The 17646-nt window shown below is 44.2% G+C and overlaps 1 protein-coding gene and 1 non-coding gene across 2 annotated transcripts; one reads left to right on the top strand and one right to left on the bottom strand.

Moving 5' to 3' along the window:
- Positions 1-776: 776 nt before the first annotated feature.
- On the top strand, positions 777-882 carry LOC132688712 (U6 spliceosomal RNA). Its single transcript, XR_009614681.2, has one exon. It is a non-coding gene; the product is annotated as a U6 spliceosomal RNA (small nuclear RNA).
- Positions 883-15221: 14339 nt separating this feature from the next.
- Positions 15222-17615, bottom strand: ZNF830 (zinc finger protein 830). The gene has a single exon (XM_060646701.3). The coding sequence runs from the start codon at positions 17575-17577 to the stop codon at positions 16465-16467; it is 1113 nt and encodes a 370-aa protein (XP_060502684.1). The 5' UTR covers positions 17578-17615; the 3' UTR covers positions 15222-16464.
- Between the last annotated feature and the right edge of the window lie 31 nt (positions 17616-17646).

The raw sequence follows: 17646 nt of genomic DNA, 5'->3' as shown, positions 1-17646 counted from the left end.
GCCCCGCCTGCCACGCGGGCGGTGGTCAGGTTCCGCCGAGTGCGGCTTTGGGAACGGTGTTGGGGTTTGGGGGTGGTTCCCCGCCTGCGGTGGAGGTTCCCCGCCTGCGGTGGAGGTCAGGAAAAGTGGAGGTGCCGGGGGCGGGGGGGGGCATGGTGGTAGCTGGGGTCGCACCCTGGCCTGACCTTCAGAGGATTCCCCCCCCCCCCCCCCCCCGCCCCGATGCGTTCATAATGTTAGAGATGCTCCAGTCCTTAAATCGAATGGTTGAGAAACTGTTTTGCAATGAGCTTGGGGAAGGCAAAGGAATGCGTCATTCAACCTTTTTTTTTTTTCAATTTATTTTTCTATATTCCCTGTGTCTTGTGTCCTGCACAATCCCTAGCACGTTGTATTCAATAAATACTATTGAGTTGAAAAGCACTAGATACGTGGACACACATTAAAAGTGTAAAGGAGTGTTGGGGAGAGTAATCCCTTGTGTTGCTTAAACCTCAGGTCAACTTTTTGAGGGATTAGGATGGCTAGTTTTACAAAAGAGCAGCAGGCTCAGAGAACCTAAGCGAACTTGTTCAGGGTCTAGGAACAGCAAACAATCGGGCAGTATTAGGCAAACTAAAATCAGATTCTGGAGGGAATTCTGTGCTCTGTGCAAAAGAGCTTGACTTTTACTGTGTAGGGGATGGGCAACCATAAAGGGCCTTAGGGAATAGTAAACTACTTTTGAGGCTGGGTCAGGGAGAGACTGAGGCAAGGGAAGAAATGAAAGGTTCTTGGTGCTTGCTGAGGCAGCACGTAGACTAAAATGAGAACATACAGAGAAGATTAGCATGGCCCCTGCACAAGGATGACACACAAATTCATAAAGAGTTCCATATTATTAAAGAAAGACAATTTTTTCTCTTTTTTTTCCCTTTTTTCTTTTTATTTTATGTATATGATGGTGGATGCTACCCAAACTTACTGGGTAAGTTTTGTAAGTTTCGCATTCATTTCATAATATATAGGTCAAACCATTATGCTGTGTACACCTTAAACTTCTGTAGTAATGTATGTGAATTACATCTCAATAAAGCTGGGAAAAAAACCCAAAACATTTCTGGTAGTGACCCATGTGAGAAAGTGGCCTGAAAGTGCTAAGTTAGTTGGGATGGAGAGGAACAGGCATTTTTTAAAAAAATAAATATTCGGATTTTACTTTTTATTAAAAAAAATTTTTTTGAAGATTTTACTTTTACATAATCTCTACACCCGATGTGGGGCTGGAGCTCACAACCCTGAGATCCAGAGCTGCATGCTCTACTGGCTGAGCCAGCCAGACGCCCCTAAAATAAATACTTGGATTGGATAAATAAATACTTGGATACAATGCTCATTTACCTAAAGATGAAATGAGAATGACTTGAGTGAGCAGGAGATAATGGTGCCATCAACTAAGATACAAAATGAACAGGGAGAAGTAGGTATTTGGGGTAAAAGGATGAGTTTTGTTTGGACATATTTGATTGGTTGAGGACAACCACAATCCCACTGTTTGGAGTGGGGCAGTCTTTAGTGTGCTGCAGAATGAGCATGGTTTTGGGGGTTGGAAGGTCACTGGAGGCTCAAATTTTAACGGGCAGTTGAGGAATCCTGATTTCTATCACTGCATTTACTACATTGTTTTGAGAATCCCCTTGACTATACCTTTTTCCCAGGCCCTGTGCTGTTGGCTGCTGTCATTGCTAGCCACATGTGGCTATCAGGCTCTTGAAGCATGGCCAGTCCAAATCGAGACGTGCTGTAAGCGTAAAATACACACTGATTTCAAAGATGTGTTGCCAAACAAGAAAGGACTGTAAGATATCTCATCAATTATCTATTTGATTCCATGTTAAAGTAATCTTTTGGATAAGTTGGGTTAGTTAAATAAAAATATATTAAAATTAATCTCAACTGTTTCACTCTTTTGAAAATGTGACTAGAAAATGTAAAACTGCATACTCCACTCACTTGATACTTCTGTTGGACAGCACTGCCCTGGACTTCAGTGTTTGTGGAGGGTGACATCTGTGCCTTATGTGTCTTTTTATCGTCAATGTGGAGAATAGTACTGGGCACATAGTAGGCACTCAGCAAATATTTATAAATACATTAATGAAACCCATGAGTGAATGCAAGGACTTGAAACTCTGAAATTGATCAGCTCCCTCAGAAGAATGTTTATTACATTGTATCTTTGGCAATGTTTGATGTAAATGTGCAAAAAGACTCAGGCTCTTAATGTTTGTTTTGCTTGAATACAGCTCCAAGGAACCCCTAATCTCTTTGATTCACCCTCCATTCCCCTGTCCCCCAGTATAAAACAGAACTAGGTGTGAAAGCTGGCAGTTGCATTTCATTAGAGAAGTGGGAACTGTTACCAAGGAGGGTGAAGTAACGTGTAGTGGAAATAGCAGGGCTTTGGAATAACAAATTTAGGTTTGAACTATGCTGTGTAACTATTTTCTTAACTTCTCTGGGCTTCAGTTTTCATGGTGAAATGGGGCTAAAAATACCTTCTAGGATTGTGTGTGACAGTTAAGTGATACGATTTATATTAACTTGCAAACTGCACTTAGAAGTATTTCACTAAATGTACATTCCCCTCCACTCCCCAGCCTGGATGCATCCATCCCACTGCGAAGAGGAATCAATCAGGCAGGTATCGAATGCCTATTCTGTGTTCGGGACTATTCCAGGAAGTGGAATACAGCAGTGAAACAAAAAGGGGGAGGTAGAAAATAAATAATAAATAAAATGCATAGTATGTAAGGTGACGTTGAGTGCTCTGGAGAAAAAGAAAGCAGAGGAGGAGGATAGGAGGTGCCAGGCAAGGCGGGGATGGGGGTGCAGTTTTAAACACAGTGGTCAAGCAGCACCTGAGTGGCTCAGTCAGTTAAGCTTCTGACTCTTGATGACTCAGGTCATGATCTCACAATCTGTGAGTTTGAGCCCTGCATCGGGCTCTGCACTGACAGTGCAGAGACTGCTTGGGGATTCTCTCCCTCTCTCTGCCGCCCCCCACCCCCCAGCTCGTCCTTTCTCTCAAAATAAATAAATAAACTAAAAAAAAAAAACCCACAGTGGTCAGGAAGGCCTCACCCCCAAAGCGACAACTGAGTAAAGACAGGAAGGGATGAATGAGAGCCACGTGGTAGTCTAGGGTACAGGGAATAGCAGTTAAGGCCCAGAGGCCAGGATGTGTCAGTCAGGTTATGAGATCAGCAAGGAGATGGGCGTGCAAACAGCAGCAGGAGTTAAGGTTGAGGAGCTGGAGACAAGGTCAGCAGGGTATCCGGAGACAGATCCTATAGATCTGGTGCCTTTTACTGCAGGTAAAATGGGAAGCCAGTGGATTGTATTAAGCAGAGAAGTAACATGATCTGACTTAGGTTTACCAGGATTGCTATCATTCTGGCTGCTGTGTGGAGAAACTGAGAGATGAGTTAGTTGGCTACCGTAAAAATACAGGGGAAGATGAAGGCAGCTTGGGTGGTAACAGTGAAAGAGTAACCAAGTATTCATGTAAATTTTTGTAAGTGCATTTTTCTTTTTATGTATTATTGAGAGAAAGATAGCAAGCTGGGAGACAGAATCCCAAGCACTCTCTGCGCTGTGAGCATGTAGCCTAATGAGGGGCTCGAACTCACAAACTATGAGATCATGACCTAGAGCAGAAATCAAGAGTCAGAGTCTGAGCCATCCAGGCGCCCCTGTAAGTGCATTTTTCAAGGGAGCGCTTTTATTGAAGTCCTAAAGCAGTTCCATGATCCAAACCAAAAATGACCTTGGTGACAAATAACCAGGGTACCTCCTACCTGTTCCTAGTTATTCAAAGTTCACATGATTAAATCCTCCCCTTGGATGTTGCTGCCAAACCCTCCAGGGCACCGATTCTGTTGCTGAGTCTCCCAGAGCTTCTGCCGCCCCCTTTTAAGACTGTAACATGGGGCGCCTTGGTGGATCAGTTGGTTAAACATCTGACTTCAGCTCGGGTCATGATCTCACAGTTTGTGGGTTCGAGCCCTGCATCGGCTCTATGCTGACAGCTCGGAACCAGGAGCCTACTTCAGGTTCTGTGTCTCTCTTTCTCTCTGCACCTCCCCTGCTTGTGCTCTGTCTCTCAAAAAAAAAAAAAAAAAAAAAAAAATTTAAAACAAAACAACTGTAACATCCCTGACTTCCAGTTTAAGCTCATTAGGATTGTTAAGGAGAAAAAAAAAATCATTGATTCTGTTCATTTTTTACGCTACTCACTATGGAAGCTTGGCAGTCACAGGCAGGAGTAGGGAAAAGGCCTCGCACCTTCCGAGAGACAGTGTGGGGCACTCGTGAAGCTAGTTTACACTCAGTAGATTCCCTTTTTTAATAAGCTCTGGTCTATGAATCACATAAATCTCAGCACTGAGAGCCAATTTTACGGTTTGGTTTGCTTAATAGTCACACAATTAAAATAAGTTGTAAAAAACGGTGATGGTGTTTGCCAGGATAAATATTTAAAAGGGAACAGCTGTGGGAAGATGTAATAATTCACATCAGCCCATGGCTTTTTATTTTCAATAAAGGCTGTGGCGGTTGGTTCTTAACCAGCGGGGTTTCTTGGCCTCTCCTTGGGATAGCTTTGTGCAGTAGCTGCCAGGTTGAGGTAGGACAGAGACCAGTGGAGTCAAGTGTCTCGTGTGCCTCCAGGGAATAGCTGACCATGACAGAGACGGGGCAGGGTTTAGGACGTTCGATCCCAACAGTTGAGGTCACAGATACAGAGTGAGGGGCCTCAAAGTTGCTACGCCTTCCCTAAACTTCAGGGGTGGGTTTTCTAGTCACGATTTTTAGGAGGCAAGTTAATAATTTTCAAGAGAGAAATTTATAAAGAGATATGCCTATCTGGGAAACAAACCTAAGTTCTGTCTCCTCCAGTGGATTCTAGGCTGGCTGAGAGGTGGCCTTGGTGCCCGTTGATTTTCCAGTTTGGGTATGATGGTACAGCTTGAAGATCAGGTCGAACGCTTCCTTCCTCTCTGGTGTCTCATGCCATTCCCTTTACATCAGGAGAGGGCCTACCCCTCTTCTCTCTTCTGGGAGCTTCCACCCATGCCCTCTTACTGAACCTTCTGACCGTGCAGCCCGCTGTGCTCTCCCTCTCCCGCCTTCAGCTTCGGTCTTGGTGTTGGTGATAGTAAAGAAAAAAACCCCAATTGCTTCCACTTGCATTACAGACGATACTCTGAAGACTACTTCACTTGTAACACCAGACATGGGTTTTCTACATCCAGCAATGAAAGGGTTTCGGTTAAGGGCTCAGTCCCACGAGACTGCTCCCTGCCCCCACTTCAGATGCCAGTCCCAAGGCCAAGTTGTCACCCGGGCTTCCGACTGACCACCTGCAAGTCAGAGCTTCCCAGACCCCCCCTCTGTGGGTTTGATAAATGTGGTGGAGCAACTCAGGAAAAGTTTACTTCCTGGATTATCCGTTTATTATAAAAGGATGTAATCCGGGGCGCCTGGGTGACTCAGTCGCTTAAGCGTCTGACCTCAGCTCAGGTCGTGATCTCATGGTTTGTGGGTTCGAGCCCCATATGGGGTTTCTTGCTGGCAGTGTGCAGTCCGCTTGTGATTCTCTCTCTCCCTCTCCCTCTCTCTCTGCCCCTCCCCCACTTTCACTTTATCTCTCGCTCTCTCTCGCTCCTAAAAATAAATAAATAAACGTTAAAATAAAGAGAGAAATAAAAGGATGTAACTCAGGGCCAGCCAGGTGAAAGAGATGCGTAGGGCAAGGTGTGCGAGGAGGAGTACAGAGCCCTTTCTGGCCACGCCACCCTCCTGGTATGTCCACATATTCACCGACCTGGAAACTCTCAAACTCCATCCTTTCGGGGTTTGACAGAGGTTTCCTCACAGAGACACAATTGATTAAATCATTGGCAGTCGGTGATCCAACTGAATCTCTAGCCCCCTCTCCCTTCCCAGAGATGGGGGAGGGGTGCTGAAAGTTTAACTTTCTAATCGCAAGCTTGTTTCCCCTGGCAAGCAGCACATAACCTTAGGGGCTGCCCAGAAGTCACCTGATTATCATGAACTCTGAGGTGCTTGAAAGGGGCTTGTTTTGAGTAACAAATGACCCCTTTGTCACTCTTACCACCCTAATCACTTAGGAAATTCCAAGGGTTTTAGGAGATCTATGCCAGAAATGGGGACAAAGGCCAAAATATATGTCTCTTTTTAAATTTTTTTTTAGCATTTATTCAATTTTGAAAGACAAAGAGTGGGGCACCTGGGTGGCGCAGTCGGTTAAGCGTCCGACTTCAGCCAGGTCATGATCTCGCGGTCCGTGAGTTCGAGCCCCGCGTCAGACTCTGGGCTGATGGCTCGGAGCCTGGAGCCTGTTTCCGATTCTGTGTCTCCCTCTCTCTCTGCCCCTCCCCCGTTCATGCTCTGTCTCTCTCTGTCCCAAAAATAAATAAAAAACGTTGAAAAAAAAAATTAAAAAAAAGAAAGACAAAGAGAGACAGAGCACCAGCAGAGGTGGGGCAGAGAGAGAGGGAGACGCAGGATCCGAAGCAGGCTCCAGACTCTGAGCTGTCAGCACAGAGCCTGACGTGGGGCTCAAACTCACAGACCGAGAGATCATGACCTGAGCTGAAGTCGGATGCTTAACCAACTGAGCCATCCAGGTGCCCCAAAATATGTATCTCTTATTTTGAATCACAATATCACAGTGATAGACAGATGTGGGAGGGGTCTTAGGGAGTACCCAGATAGCATAATACCCAGAGATGGTAAAACTAAGGCTTGGAGAGCAAACTGACTAGATAAATAACACATAACTAGTCAGTGGGAAGAGTCAGACTGAACACTTTTGATTAGCTCTCTTTCTACTGCCTATACCAGTAGTTTAATAATAATTGGATACTGCTCAATTTTTTTCTTAAAAAAATTTTTTTTTGTTTATTTATTTTGAGAGAGAGAGAGAGCGCAGAGGAGAGGCAGAGAGGGAGAGAGAGAATCCCAGGCAGGCTCCGCACTGTCAGCGCAGAATCTGCTGCGGGGCTCGAACTCACGAAATGTGAGATCATGACCTGAGCCGAAACCAAGAGTTGGGCGTTTGACCAGCTGAGCCACCGAGAAGCCTTGGTCCTGCTCAATTTCTTATACTATTTACAATACAACCAGCTTGTAGTTTTCTTGAATCTAAGGGTCATGTCTTCACTCATTTATTCAAAAGCATTATGTAAAATGCTTTTACATTTTAAAATTAAAAAAAATAAAAAATAAAAAAAGCTATATGTAAAAGCATGTATATGCCTTGAAATTCACTTAATCCTCTCAGTAATTCTAGGAGGTAGGAACTGTTACTCTCCCTGTAGTCGTGGAAACGAAGGGTGAGATCACTTACCCAAGGTCGCATAGTTAAAAAGTGGTGGACCACAGGGCATGCTCTGTTATTTCCTAGTTGAAATGTCTGGGAACTGAAGTCATTATTCTTGCTCCCATCAGAGACCACTAAAGAGTAACATTTACTGGGGCGCCTGGGTGGTTCAGTTGGTTGAGCATTCAACTTCCGGCTGAGGTCATGATTTCAAGGTTCGTGAGTTCGAGCCCTGCATTGGGCTCACAGCTGTAAGCGGGGAGCCTGCTTTTAAATTCTCTGTTCTCCCTTTTCTGTCTCTTTCCTGCTTGTGCTCTCTTTCTCTCAAAAGTAAATAAAAGATTTTAAAAAAGGGTAAAATTTATTGCTGGTGAAATGGAGGAGGGTGGGGCAGTGTGGACAGTCTGTTAACAACTTCAAAAAATATAGCTTCCAACCCAGCCAAGGTCTCTGAACGGCACTGAGATCTCTTAATGTTGATAGCAAACTTCCCTAGTCTTAATTCTTGCTATTTTGGGGGATCTTCTCCCCTTTTCCGCATTTCTCTATTAAATAGTAGAGGGAATCAAGTTACATCTAATGTTACTTTAGCAATTGCTGAGTGACCTTGGACAAGTCATTAGATGTCTAAAATGGAGGCGATAGCAGTTGTTTTACCTCCGGGGGGCATTGAGACTTGAAGAAAACTGATGTGAAGGCAGTGAATAAAAGATATGCTCACCATGTAAATGTAAGGTGATGTTAAATAATGATGCAGGGTAATAGTGAGGACTTTGGGATTGTTGCCCTGAGCAAGTTCCTTCACTTCTGAGCATCAATCTCATTTGTAAAATGAAGATATTACATACTTACAGGGATGTTGAGAGGATTAGAGATAGTGTATGTCAAACCCTAGCATAGAGCCAGACACATGGTAGGAATCCACTAAACGGTAGCTATTATTAATAATAACCTGACAACCTGGCTTGGTCGACACTCTGTTATAACCACATTCGGCAGACACGCACACAACGAAAACAGCAATAACCCCCACCATCAACCACCCCACCAGTGTGGTCCTCTGTGCTCCCCTAAAGGTGACGGCTGGCTCCCAAGTGCATGTGAAGCTGGCCAAATGCCGTTAGCAAAAGGGAGGTCTAGCCAGATGGAACTCCTTTTCTCCTCTGAGAGACTGGGGGTGATTTTAATGAAGGATGGCTGAGTGCAGACTCACCCTGAAATAGCTTTGACTGCCAAGTGACAGGAGGAGGGAGCCAAATGAAATGGCGGTGGCAGACAAGAGCACCGAGGGCTGAGAGCAGCTGGGAAGCAATGTGTCCTTGCTGACTTTTTGATCGCACTCTGCTACAGAATCACTTTACTCCTCCTTTCCTCCACTTAAGGGGCCTCTAGGCAAAGAGGGCTGCCCACTAGCTCCCGCTGACATATGGACATCTCTGGACATCCCTCTTTGCTTATTTGGTGCCATGAGGAATTCTCATTAGCTGCTAAATGCGGGGGTGGCCCATTGCACTCCAGAGGCTCTTGTGGGTACGTCTTGTATGGCTGCTCTCAGAGTGGGTAATGACTTCTTGTGCCAGACAAGGGACACACAAGGTAGGAAAAGATTTCTCAGCCCTTTAGGCCTCTGAATTGACTTTTGTTCTGGTTCTGGCTTCCATGAGTTAGCTTGGTCTTCTCACCACGTTTCCAAGCAACTTCCTGCTATGTGGGTGTTATTCATTCAGTGGATATTTACTGAACTCTATGATTGCTTGGCATTAAGTTGTGGGCAAAACAGATGAGTCCCCTGCCCTTGTGGAGTTTACATTCTGGTTGGGGAGAGACCTAATTCATGTGCAAATAAATAAGCTAATTCAAGATAATGATAAATTTAATGAACCCATAGAATGATATAACAAGAGGTGGAGAGATGGCTATTTATATCATCTGAGAAAGAAACATCAGGGCTGAGAACAGAATAAGATTGCCATGCTATTTGAAGTCAGGTTCTAAGCAGAGGGTCCTGTGAGGAGGAGGTCCTAAAATGGCATGTCTGAGGAATAGAAAGTTAGCCAGCGAGAATGGGGGCGTGGAGAATAAAGGCGGGAGAGTGTAGCAAATGAAGTTAAAAGACAGGTCGCAGAGCGAGATACTATGGATTACCTTTAGCCTACAAGATGTTTTTGAGATTTCACTAAAAACAAAAACAACCTTGACTTGTAATTTCTCCAGATAATTAAAAAGACATGGCCATGCCAGCCCACTATTGAATGAGTTGATTTCGACATAGAGCAGTTATGCTCTCCTGCCCTTTCCACCGCCCTTTAGTGGGGCTTGTGGCCCGTCATTAGTTCATAGGCAGTAGACATTCGAATCAGCAAAGCTGAGCACCATTTGAGCTTAATAAGGGCCCGGGCTGTTTTCCCCCAAGTGTAATGGAAGCATGTAATGAAGGGTTTTAAGTGACAGTGACTCGACCTAAATTCAATTTTTTTTAATGTTTATTTATTTTTGAGAGACAGAGAAAGACAGAGTGGGAGCGGGGGAGGGGCAGAGAGAGAAGGAGACACAGAATCCAAAGCAGGCTCCAGGCTCTGAGCTGTCAGCACAGAGCCCCATGCCAGGCTCGAACCCATGGACCGTGAGATCATGACCTGAGCCGAAGTCGGACGTTTAACTGCTGAGCCACCCAGGCGCCCCATGCCAATCTCCTGTTAATGAAACATGCTATTTCCATTGAGATCATCTATTCCATGTTCATTAGAAAGTGGTTTTTCTTCTTATAAAAATTTTAGGTGAGTATATATACCTCCAGAAAAGGACAGCATTGAGGGTGAAGGGTGGGTGGGGGGCACTATTCATATTATGCCAAGACAAACAGGACTATGCTGGGCAAATCTTGTAAGTAAAAGCAACAGTAGTTTAGCCATCTGTCTCCAGATGATCAATTGAATGACTTTAAAAATGTTTAAAAGGTGCGGGCGCCTGGGTGGCGCAGTCGGTTAAGCGTCCGACTTCAGCCAGGTCACGATCTCGCGGTCCGTGAGTTCGAGCTCCGCGTCAGGCTCTGGGCTGATGGCTCGGAGCCTGGAGCCTGTTTCCGATTCTGTGTCTCCCTCTCTCTCTGCCCCTCCCCCGTTCATGCTCTGTCTCTCTCTGTCCCAAAAATAAATAAAAAAAAAAAAAAAAACGTTGAAAAAAAAAATTAAAAAAAAAAATGTTTAAAAGGTGAGATGACACTTGTCTCATGGCAAAATTAAACATCTGGAGTTAAAAGAAATCTCAAGTAAATCATTACTCTAATTACCTCAGTTTCAGAGAGGAAATTAAGGGGCACTAAATTATTAGCCTAAAATGAAGTTAGCATGGGACAGGGTAAGACCAGTCCATCTTCCTTAACTTAGGATGGGTTTATTAGGACGTAACTCCATGGTAAGTCCCAATAAAGACATCATAAGTTGAAAATAACTGTAAGTGGAGGGGCGCCTGGGTGGCTTAGTCGGTTAAGTGTCCGACTTTGGCTCAGGTCATGATCTCATGGTTTGTGAGTCTGAGCCCCACTTTGGGCTCTGTGCTGACAGCTTGGAGCCTACTTCTGATTCTGTCTCCCTCCCTCCCTCTTTGCCTCTCCCCCTCTCATGCTCGGCCTCTCTCTCTCTCTCAAAAATAAACATTAAAAAAAAAAGAAAAAGAAAATACTGTAAGTTGAAAATGGATTTAACACAGCCAACCTACCGAACATCATAGTTTAGCCTAGCCTACCTTAAATGTGATCTGAACACTTACATGGGCTTACAGTTGAGCAAAATCTAACACAAAGCCTATTTTATACTAAAGTGTTGAACATCCCATATAATTTATTGAATACTTCAAAGTGAAGGACAGAATAGTTGTAGGAGTACAGAATGGCTGTCAGAGTATTGGTTGTTTACACCCGTGATCATGTGGCTCACTGGTAGCTGTGGCTCACTGCTCATGCCCAGTATCACGACAATATCATACTCCCTATCACTGGCCCAGGAGAAGATTCAAATCACAATTCAAAACAAATTTTTTTTCTTTTCTTTTCTTAGAGAGAGTGTGTGAGCAGGGCACAGGAAGAGAGAGGGAGAATCTTAAACAGGCTCCACATTCAGCACAGAGCCTGATGCAGGGCTCAATCCCATGACCCTGGGATTGTGATCTGAGCTGAAATCAAGAGTCGGGTGCTCAGCTGAGCCACCCAGGTGGCCCACAGTTCACAATTTGAAGCAGTTTCTACAGAATGTGTATTGCTTTCCCACTCTTATGAAGTCAAAACTTCATGAAATACAACCATTGTAGGTGGGGGACCAGACACTTATTGCACTTCAATTTATAAATCCCTGTCATATGCATGCGACATTTGACCTGTAAATGATGCATCGTCATTTGACCTGTAAATGATATATCATCATTTGATGTAGGGTGTACTAAGGTTTAGAGATGTGACTTGCCCAAGATTACTAACCATTAAAATGTAGAGTGGGAACTCGAACCTCGGTCTTCTGTTCTCTTGCCAATTCCTCTGTTCTTCCTATTGTTCCATAGGAATCTAGTGAGTTACTACTAAAGGTTTTAGGCCTAAATTATTTTTTTTCTGGAATTCTCATTCCACAGCCTCTTGTTTCCTTGTGTGTAGTCATTACTTTCATCATTATGTGAAATACAAATGTGAAAGCATTTGGAAAGTTGTAAGGCACTGGGCAAATTTACACTTGAAAGCTAATTAAATCAGCTTTTTTCCCCCTCAACCCAGGGGAACTACAGTAAATTGGTAAGTGAATTGGTGAAGAGGATTACCTCTGTAGCATTTACAGTAACTCTGATATACTGTTGGCTAAATTAGGAGGTTCTCTAAAAAAGAGAACAGTGACTGGAAGAAATCCGTGGGACTAAGTCTTACAATTTGGGAACTTCAGTGGATTTACAGTCTAATGCCAGAACCTCTTTGACCCAGTTCAGAGAGGCATAAAGGAGCTCTCCAACGTGTGGAGGATCTGAAAGGATCCACTAACCCCTATAGCTATTTACATTGATCTCAGACCCAACAAGGATTCCCTTGATTTTGTTCAGGGCCCCACCACTCATTCTCTGGGATGCAGAGCATTGGGAGATTTTGAGAGCTTCTGTCCCTCTTGAACACCCAATGCTATTTACATGTGTAGTAACATATACCTAGCACTTTTTTTTTTAATTAAAAAAATATTTCATTAGGTTTGAGAGAGAGAGAGAGAGAGAGAGAAAGAGAGAGCATGCGAGTGAGCAGAAGCAGGGGAGGGGCAGAGAGAGAGGAAGACAGAATCTGAAGCAGGCTCCAGGCTCTGAGCTGTCAGCGCAGAGCCTGACTCGGGGCTGGAACCCACAAGCTGTGAGATCATGACCTGAGCCAATGTCAAACGCTTAACTGACTGAGCTACCCAGGCGCCCCTATACCTAGCACTCTTTAACTGTGTTACAGTTAAGGCCTCAACAACCTCAAGGATACTCAATTGTTAACTTAGAGAAAGTTCCAACTCCTTAGAGCATGGCATTAAAGACCTTCCACAACAGTTCATAATCTAGCTTTCCAATCATAGCTTCCACTGTTGTCTGAAATGAACATTCTGCTCTATACTGGTCTGCTTGCTACCTCCTGTGCATGTTTTATTTTTCTACCTGCACACCTTTAAGTATGTACTGTCCTTTATTGTAGCCATCCATCACATATGGCTCACACTTGAAATGGAGCCAGTCCAAACTGAGATGTGCCAGGTTTCAGAAATGTAGAACCCCCAATGGTAAACTATTTCATTCATGGTATTTAAATATTGACTATATATTGAAAAGTGAATGTTTTGGGTATAGTGTATAAAACAAAATACATTGATACTAATTTCACATTTCTTTTTACTTTCATGTGGCTCCTAAGCAATGTAAAATATATATGTGGCTTACATCTTATTTTTATTTTTTAAAAGTTCTATTTATTTATTTAGAGACAGAGACAATGCGAGTGGGAAGGGGGGGAGGGGGAGGGAGAGGGAGAGGGAGAGAGAGGGGGAGAGGGAGAGAGAGAGAAAGAGAATATCCAGATGTGGGGCGTGAACTCACAAAACCGTGAGATTGTGACCTGAGCCGAAACCAAGAGTTGGATCCTTAACCGACTGAGCCACCCAACCACCCCTATATCGTATTAAAACAAATTTTTTTTTAAACATTTATTCATTTTTGAGAACAGAGAGAGACAGGGTGTGAGCAGGGGAGGGGCAGAGAGAGAGGGAGACACAGAATCTGAAACAGGCTCCAGGCTCTGAGCTGTCAGCACAGAGGCCAATGTGGGGCTCGAACCCACAAACTGAGATCATGACCTGAGCTGCAGTCAGGCACTCAACCAACTGAGCCACCCAGGTGCCCCACTACACCGTATTTTTAAATGGACAGTGCTCTACTAAATCATCAGCCTAGCCTCTTAAGCCAACATAGAACAGGACCTTCTACTCAAGCCCACCTTAGTATTACCTCATTCTAAAATAATAAAGTGATGGATGATAGAAAACTGTGAGTACCTGTGGTTTTATTCATTTAAGGCAGGCATGCCGTTATCAAATCGAAGTTGCTATTACCAGCTGACAGCTCAAGAAAACACTTTCTGGCAAAGACAGCAAAATAGTTAACATGTTCAGTAAGTGTTAGATTGCCTTTAGTCACCCACGCTAAAAAAAACCCAAATCCTTGAATTCCATCTTTATCCCTGTTTTTCTTCTATATCCAGTTACTAAAATGTTAGCCCTTCCTGTGAAGTTTTTCAATTTTATTCCTTTTCTCTTGTAACTAATCCAAGTCTTGCTCACCTTGCTTTTTTTTTTTTTAAATTTTTTTTTCAACGTTTTTTATTTATTTTTGGGACAGAGAGAGACAGAGCATGAACAGGGGAGGGGCAGAGAGAGAGGGAGACACAGAATCGGAAACAGGCTCCAGGCTCCGAGCCATCAGCCCAGAGCCTGACGCGGGGCTCGAACTCACAGACTGCGAGATCGTGACCCGGCTGAAGTCGGACGCTCAACCGACTGCGCCACCCAGGCGCCCCTCACCTTGCTTTTAAAATTCAGTTTCCAAGTAGTCTCCCAGCTTTTCTCCCCTATCCACATTTGTTCCATTTTAAAGTCTATTTTTTTTTTTTTTTTTTTTTTAGAGAGCACGAGAGTGAGCGTGTGAGCGGGGGTGGGAGGGGGCGGGAGGGAGAGAGAGAGGGAGGGAAGGAAATCCTAAGCAGGCTCCACACCATTAGCACCAAGCCCCACGTGGGGCTCAAACTCATATGAGCTGTGAGATTGTGACCTGAGCCAAAATCAAGAGCAGCTTAACCGACTGAGCCACCCAGGTGCCCCTCGTTCCATTTTATATATTGCAACAAAATCATCTTCCATAGTATTTTTTTGCAAATATAATTCTCTGCTCAAAAACTTCCACTTTTCCTACGTTGCCCAAAGGAAGATTCCTTCATCTAGCATTCAAGCCAGGCTTTTTCATTCCTTATCTTTTGGTACTATCCTTCATAAAACCTGGGCTTTAGAGCAACTAGACTGACTTTATGTAAAGCACTTAGAACCATGCCTGGTTTATACTGTAATAACTATATATCTTAGCTATTATTATTATTGCTGACTTTCATTTGAGTAAGCTGTATGCACTTCTACCTCTGGAACACTGCTAAATCCTTTTTCCTATTTGAATAGGTCTGTCTGCAAAGGGAAAAGTAGTGATTTAAACAATCTGACTGGCACAAGCCAATTGTTAACTCCTTGAGAAAACAACTTCTCTTCCTGCAATAGATAGAAACTGTGAACAATAATTTTCTTTTCTTTTTTTTTTTGAGAGAGAGAGAGAGAGAGAGAGAACGAGAGCCAGTGGGGGGTGGGGTGCAGAGAGAGGACAGAGCATCTGGAGTGGGCTCTGTGCTGACAGCAGAGAGCTTGATGCTGGGCTTGAACTCACAAAACGTGAAATCATGATCGGAGCCAAAGTCAGATGCTTAACTGACTAAGCCACCCAGGTGCCCCTAAACCCTAATTTTCTACAAGATGTAATAACATTTAAGACTAGATGAGATATAAATAAAAGGTAGTATTTCTTGGGGTGCCTGGGTGGCTCAGTTGGTGGAGCATGCAATGCTTGATCTCAGGGTTGTGGGTTCAAGCCCCATGGTGGGTGTAGAGATTACTTAAGAAAAAGAACATCTTCAGAAAAAATAAAAAGTGGCACTTAAAAAACAGGCTGAAGAAATATGTGTTCTGGATTTAGGGCCAGATGGCTCTCCAACTTTGGTGTATATTAGAATAACCTGGGAAACTTTCAAAACTAATTCAAATGCCTGGGCCCCACTCCAGGTTTATTGAGTCTTTAGTAGTAGGCCTCAGGCACATGAATTTTTTAAAAGCTCCAAGGCCACTCATATGCACCTTTTCAAAAGCTTGGCGGGTCATCTTCCTGTGCACCTACACCCAAGAATCATTGGTTTAAACAAGAGAAACTTTTGGGTTAAGGAGGCTGGTCATGTTTGGCATGTTTTCACCATGTTCCCCTGGCACATTTTTGAAACAGAAAATTCAGAGAACTGATTTGCCCTGATTTATGTGTTTGAGTAGTGTTCTTAAAATAAAAAAACATCCTCCACCCTTGAGTTGATTTAGGGGATCAGAAAAGAAAAAAACCAAATACATCCCAAATACTACACTTGATTTTCACCTAAAGCCTTCTCTGCTAGCCCGACTTCTATTAATTTATAAATTTCAAAACAGAATTACTTAAGTAAATATATATTTAACTATGTACAACAGTTACAGCTTACAGACTTAACTCAAAATTATACACTTGAGTAAATGTGTAAAAAGTTGGCAATATAGTATGTAATACTTGAAAAATTTCAAAAACAACTTTACCTCAAAAATATTTTACACCAACTTTCCAAAGTGCTATCTTCACAGGTTCATTGTATCTTAACAACCCAGTTAGGCATGAAGTAACCAATATCATATCCAGAGACAGCACTTTTGGTACCACTGTAGAGGGTGTAGAAATCTTGGGTCTTTGAAACCCTATAATAAAGCCCCTTTTACCCTCCAATCCTGAGACAACAAATCTTGTAGTTCTCCCTCATCATCGCTGTCAACATTCTCCTCTTCCTTTTTCTGCAGTTCTTTTATAGTCAGAACCTCTTTAAGCTTATTTTTAATTTCATCCTGGCGATTCCGAAGCTTTTCCACCCGACGGTAACATTCTATCTGCTCATCGATCTCCCCAATTTGCCGGTCCAACCGTCCCTCCTCATCCTCTTCAGCAACTATGGCTTCGGAAATGGTATTGACCTGTCTCATGGCCTTTTGAAATTCGTCCCACTCTTTGTCCATCTGATCCTTTGGGGCATCAACCTTTCGAACCCTAGCGTCTATTTCAGGGTCATCAAAAAAGCCTTCCGGTAATGCTTCCGCTGTGTTTTCTCTCCTTTCCACTACTTTTTCATGTATTTCTGCTTTCTCAATTGACCCTGAATGAGGAATTAAAGGGGCCTTGGGAGGATTTGTATCCGAGAAGCCGCTTGGCAGCATACTACTTGTTGCCTCCCTCGAGGAGGAAAGCGAGTGTTCCTTGCCCTGTGCATCGGGCGGCTGCTTGCCGGCGTCTCCCCTTTTCCCTTCTCCTCCCTCCTCCTCCTCCTCCTCTTCCTCATCTTCATAATCAGGGAGTAAACCGAGTCCTGAAACCTTAATGAGGGTCGCTCTAGTGGACTCCTTCCCTGCTTTGTCAAAGTTGGTGGACAAAGCGGATGTGGAGGGCTGTACCTGGGGCAGCGGGGAGGCCTTGGGTCTTTTGGCATCTTGACCGTCCGCCTCCGACACCTTCCTCTTGGCTGACTGAGGCACTGAGCTGGCGGACGGACCCTGGGTGGCTTCCTTCGCGCCTTTCAGCTCGGCCACTTTCTCCCGGTGCTGCTTTCCCAGGACGTGAGTCTGCCACAGGAGCTCGCTCTTCACCGGGGTGTTGCACAGGGCACAGCTCAGCTGCCCCAAACGGTTGTACTTCGCAAATGGAGATTCTATCCGTTTCCGGTTGGTGCTCAGACGCTGCTTCTCCTTCATCAAGCGCCGCAGTTCGTCCTGATTCACCACTCGCTTCCCCGCCGGAGTGCGAGCGGAGGCGGAGGACGCCATCTTGGCGCCCTGACCCAAGGTGATTCTGGCTTCCGTGAGGGCGAGGCCTGGTAACGTCACTTCCTGTGC

This window comes from Panthera onca, chromosome E1, assembly GCF_046562875.1.
Source record: "Panthera onca isolate mPanOnc1 chromosome E1, mPanOnc1 haplotype 2, whole genome shotgun sequence".
Lineage (NCBI taxonomy): Eukaryota > Metazoa > Chordata > Mammalia > Carnivora > Felidae > Panthera > Panthera onca.
The sequence above is the reverse complement of the archived record's forward strand: the minus strand, read 5'-3'. Positions and strand labels throughout refer to the sequence as shown.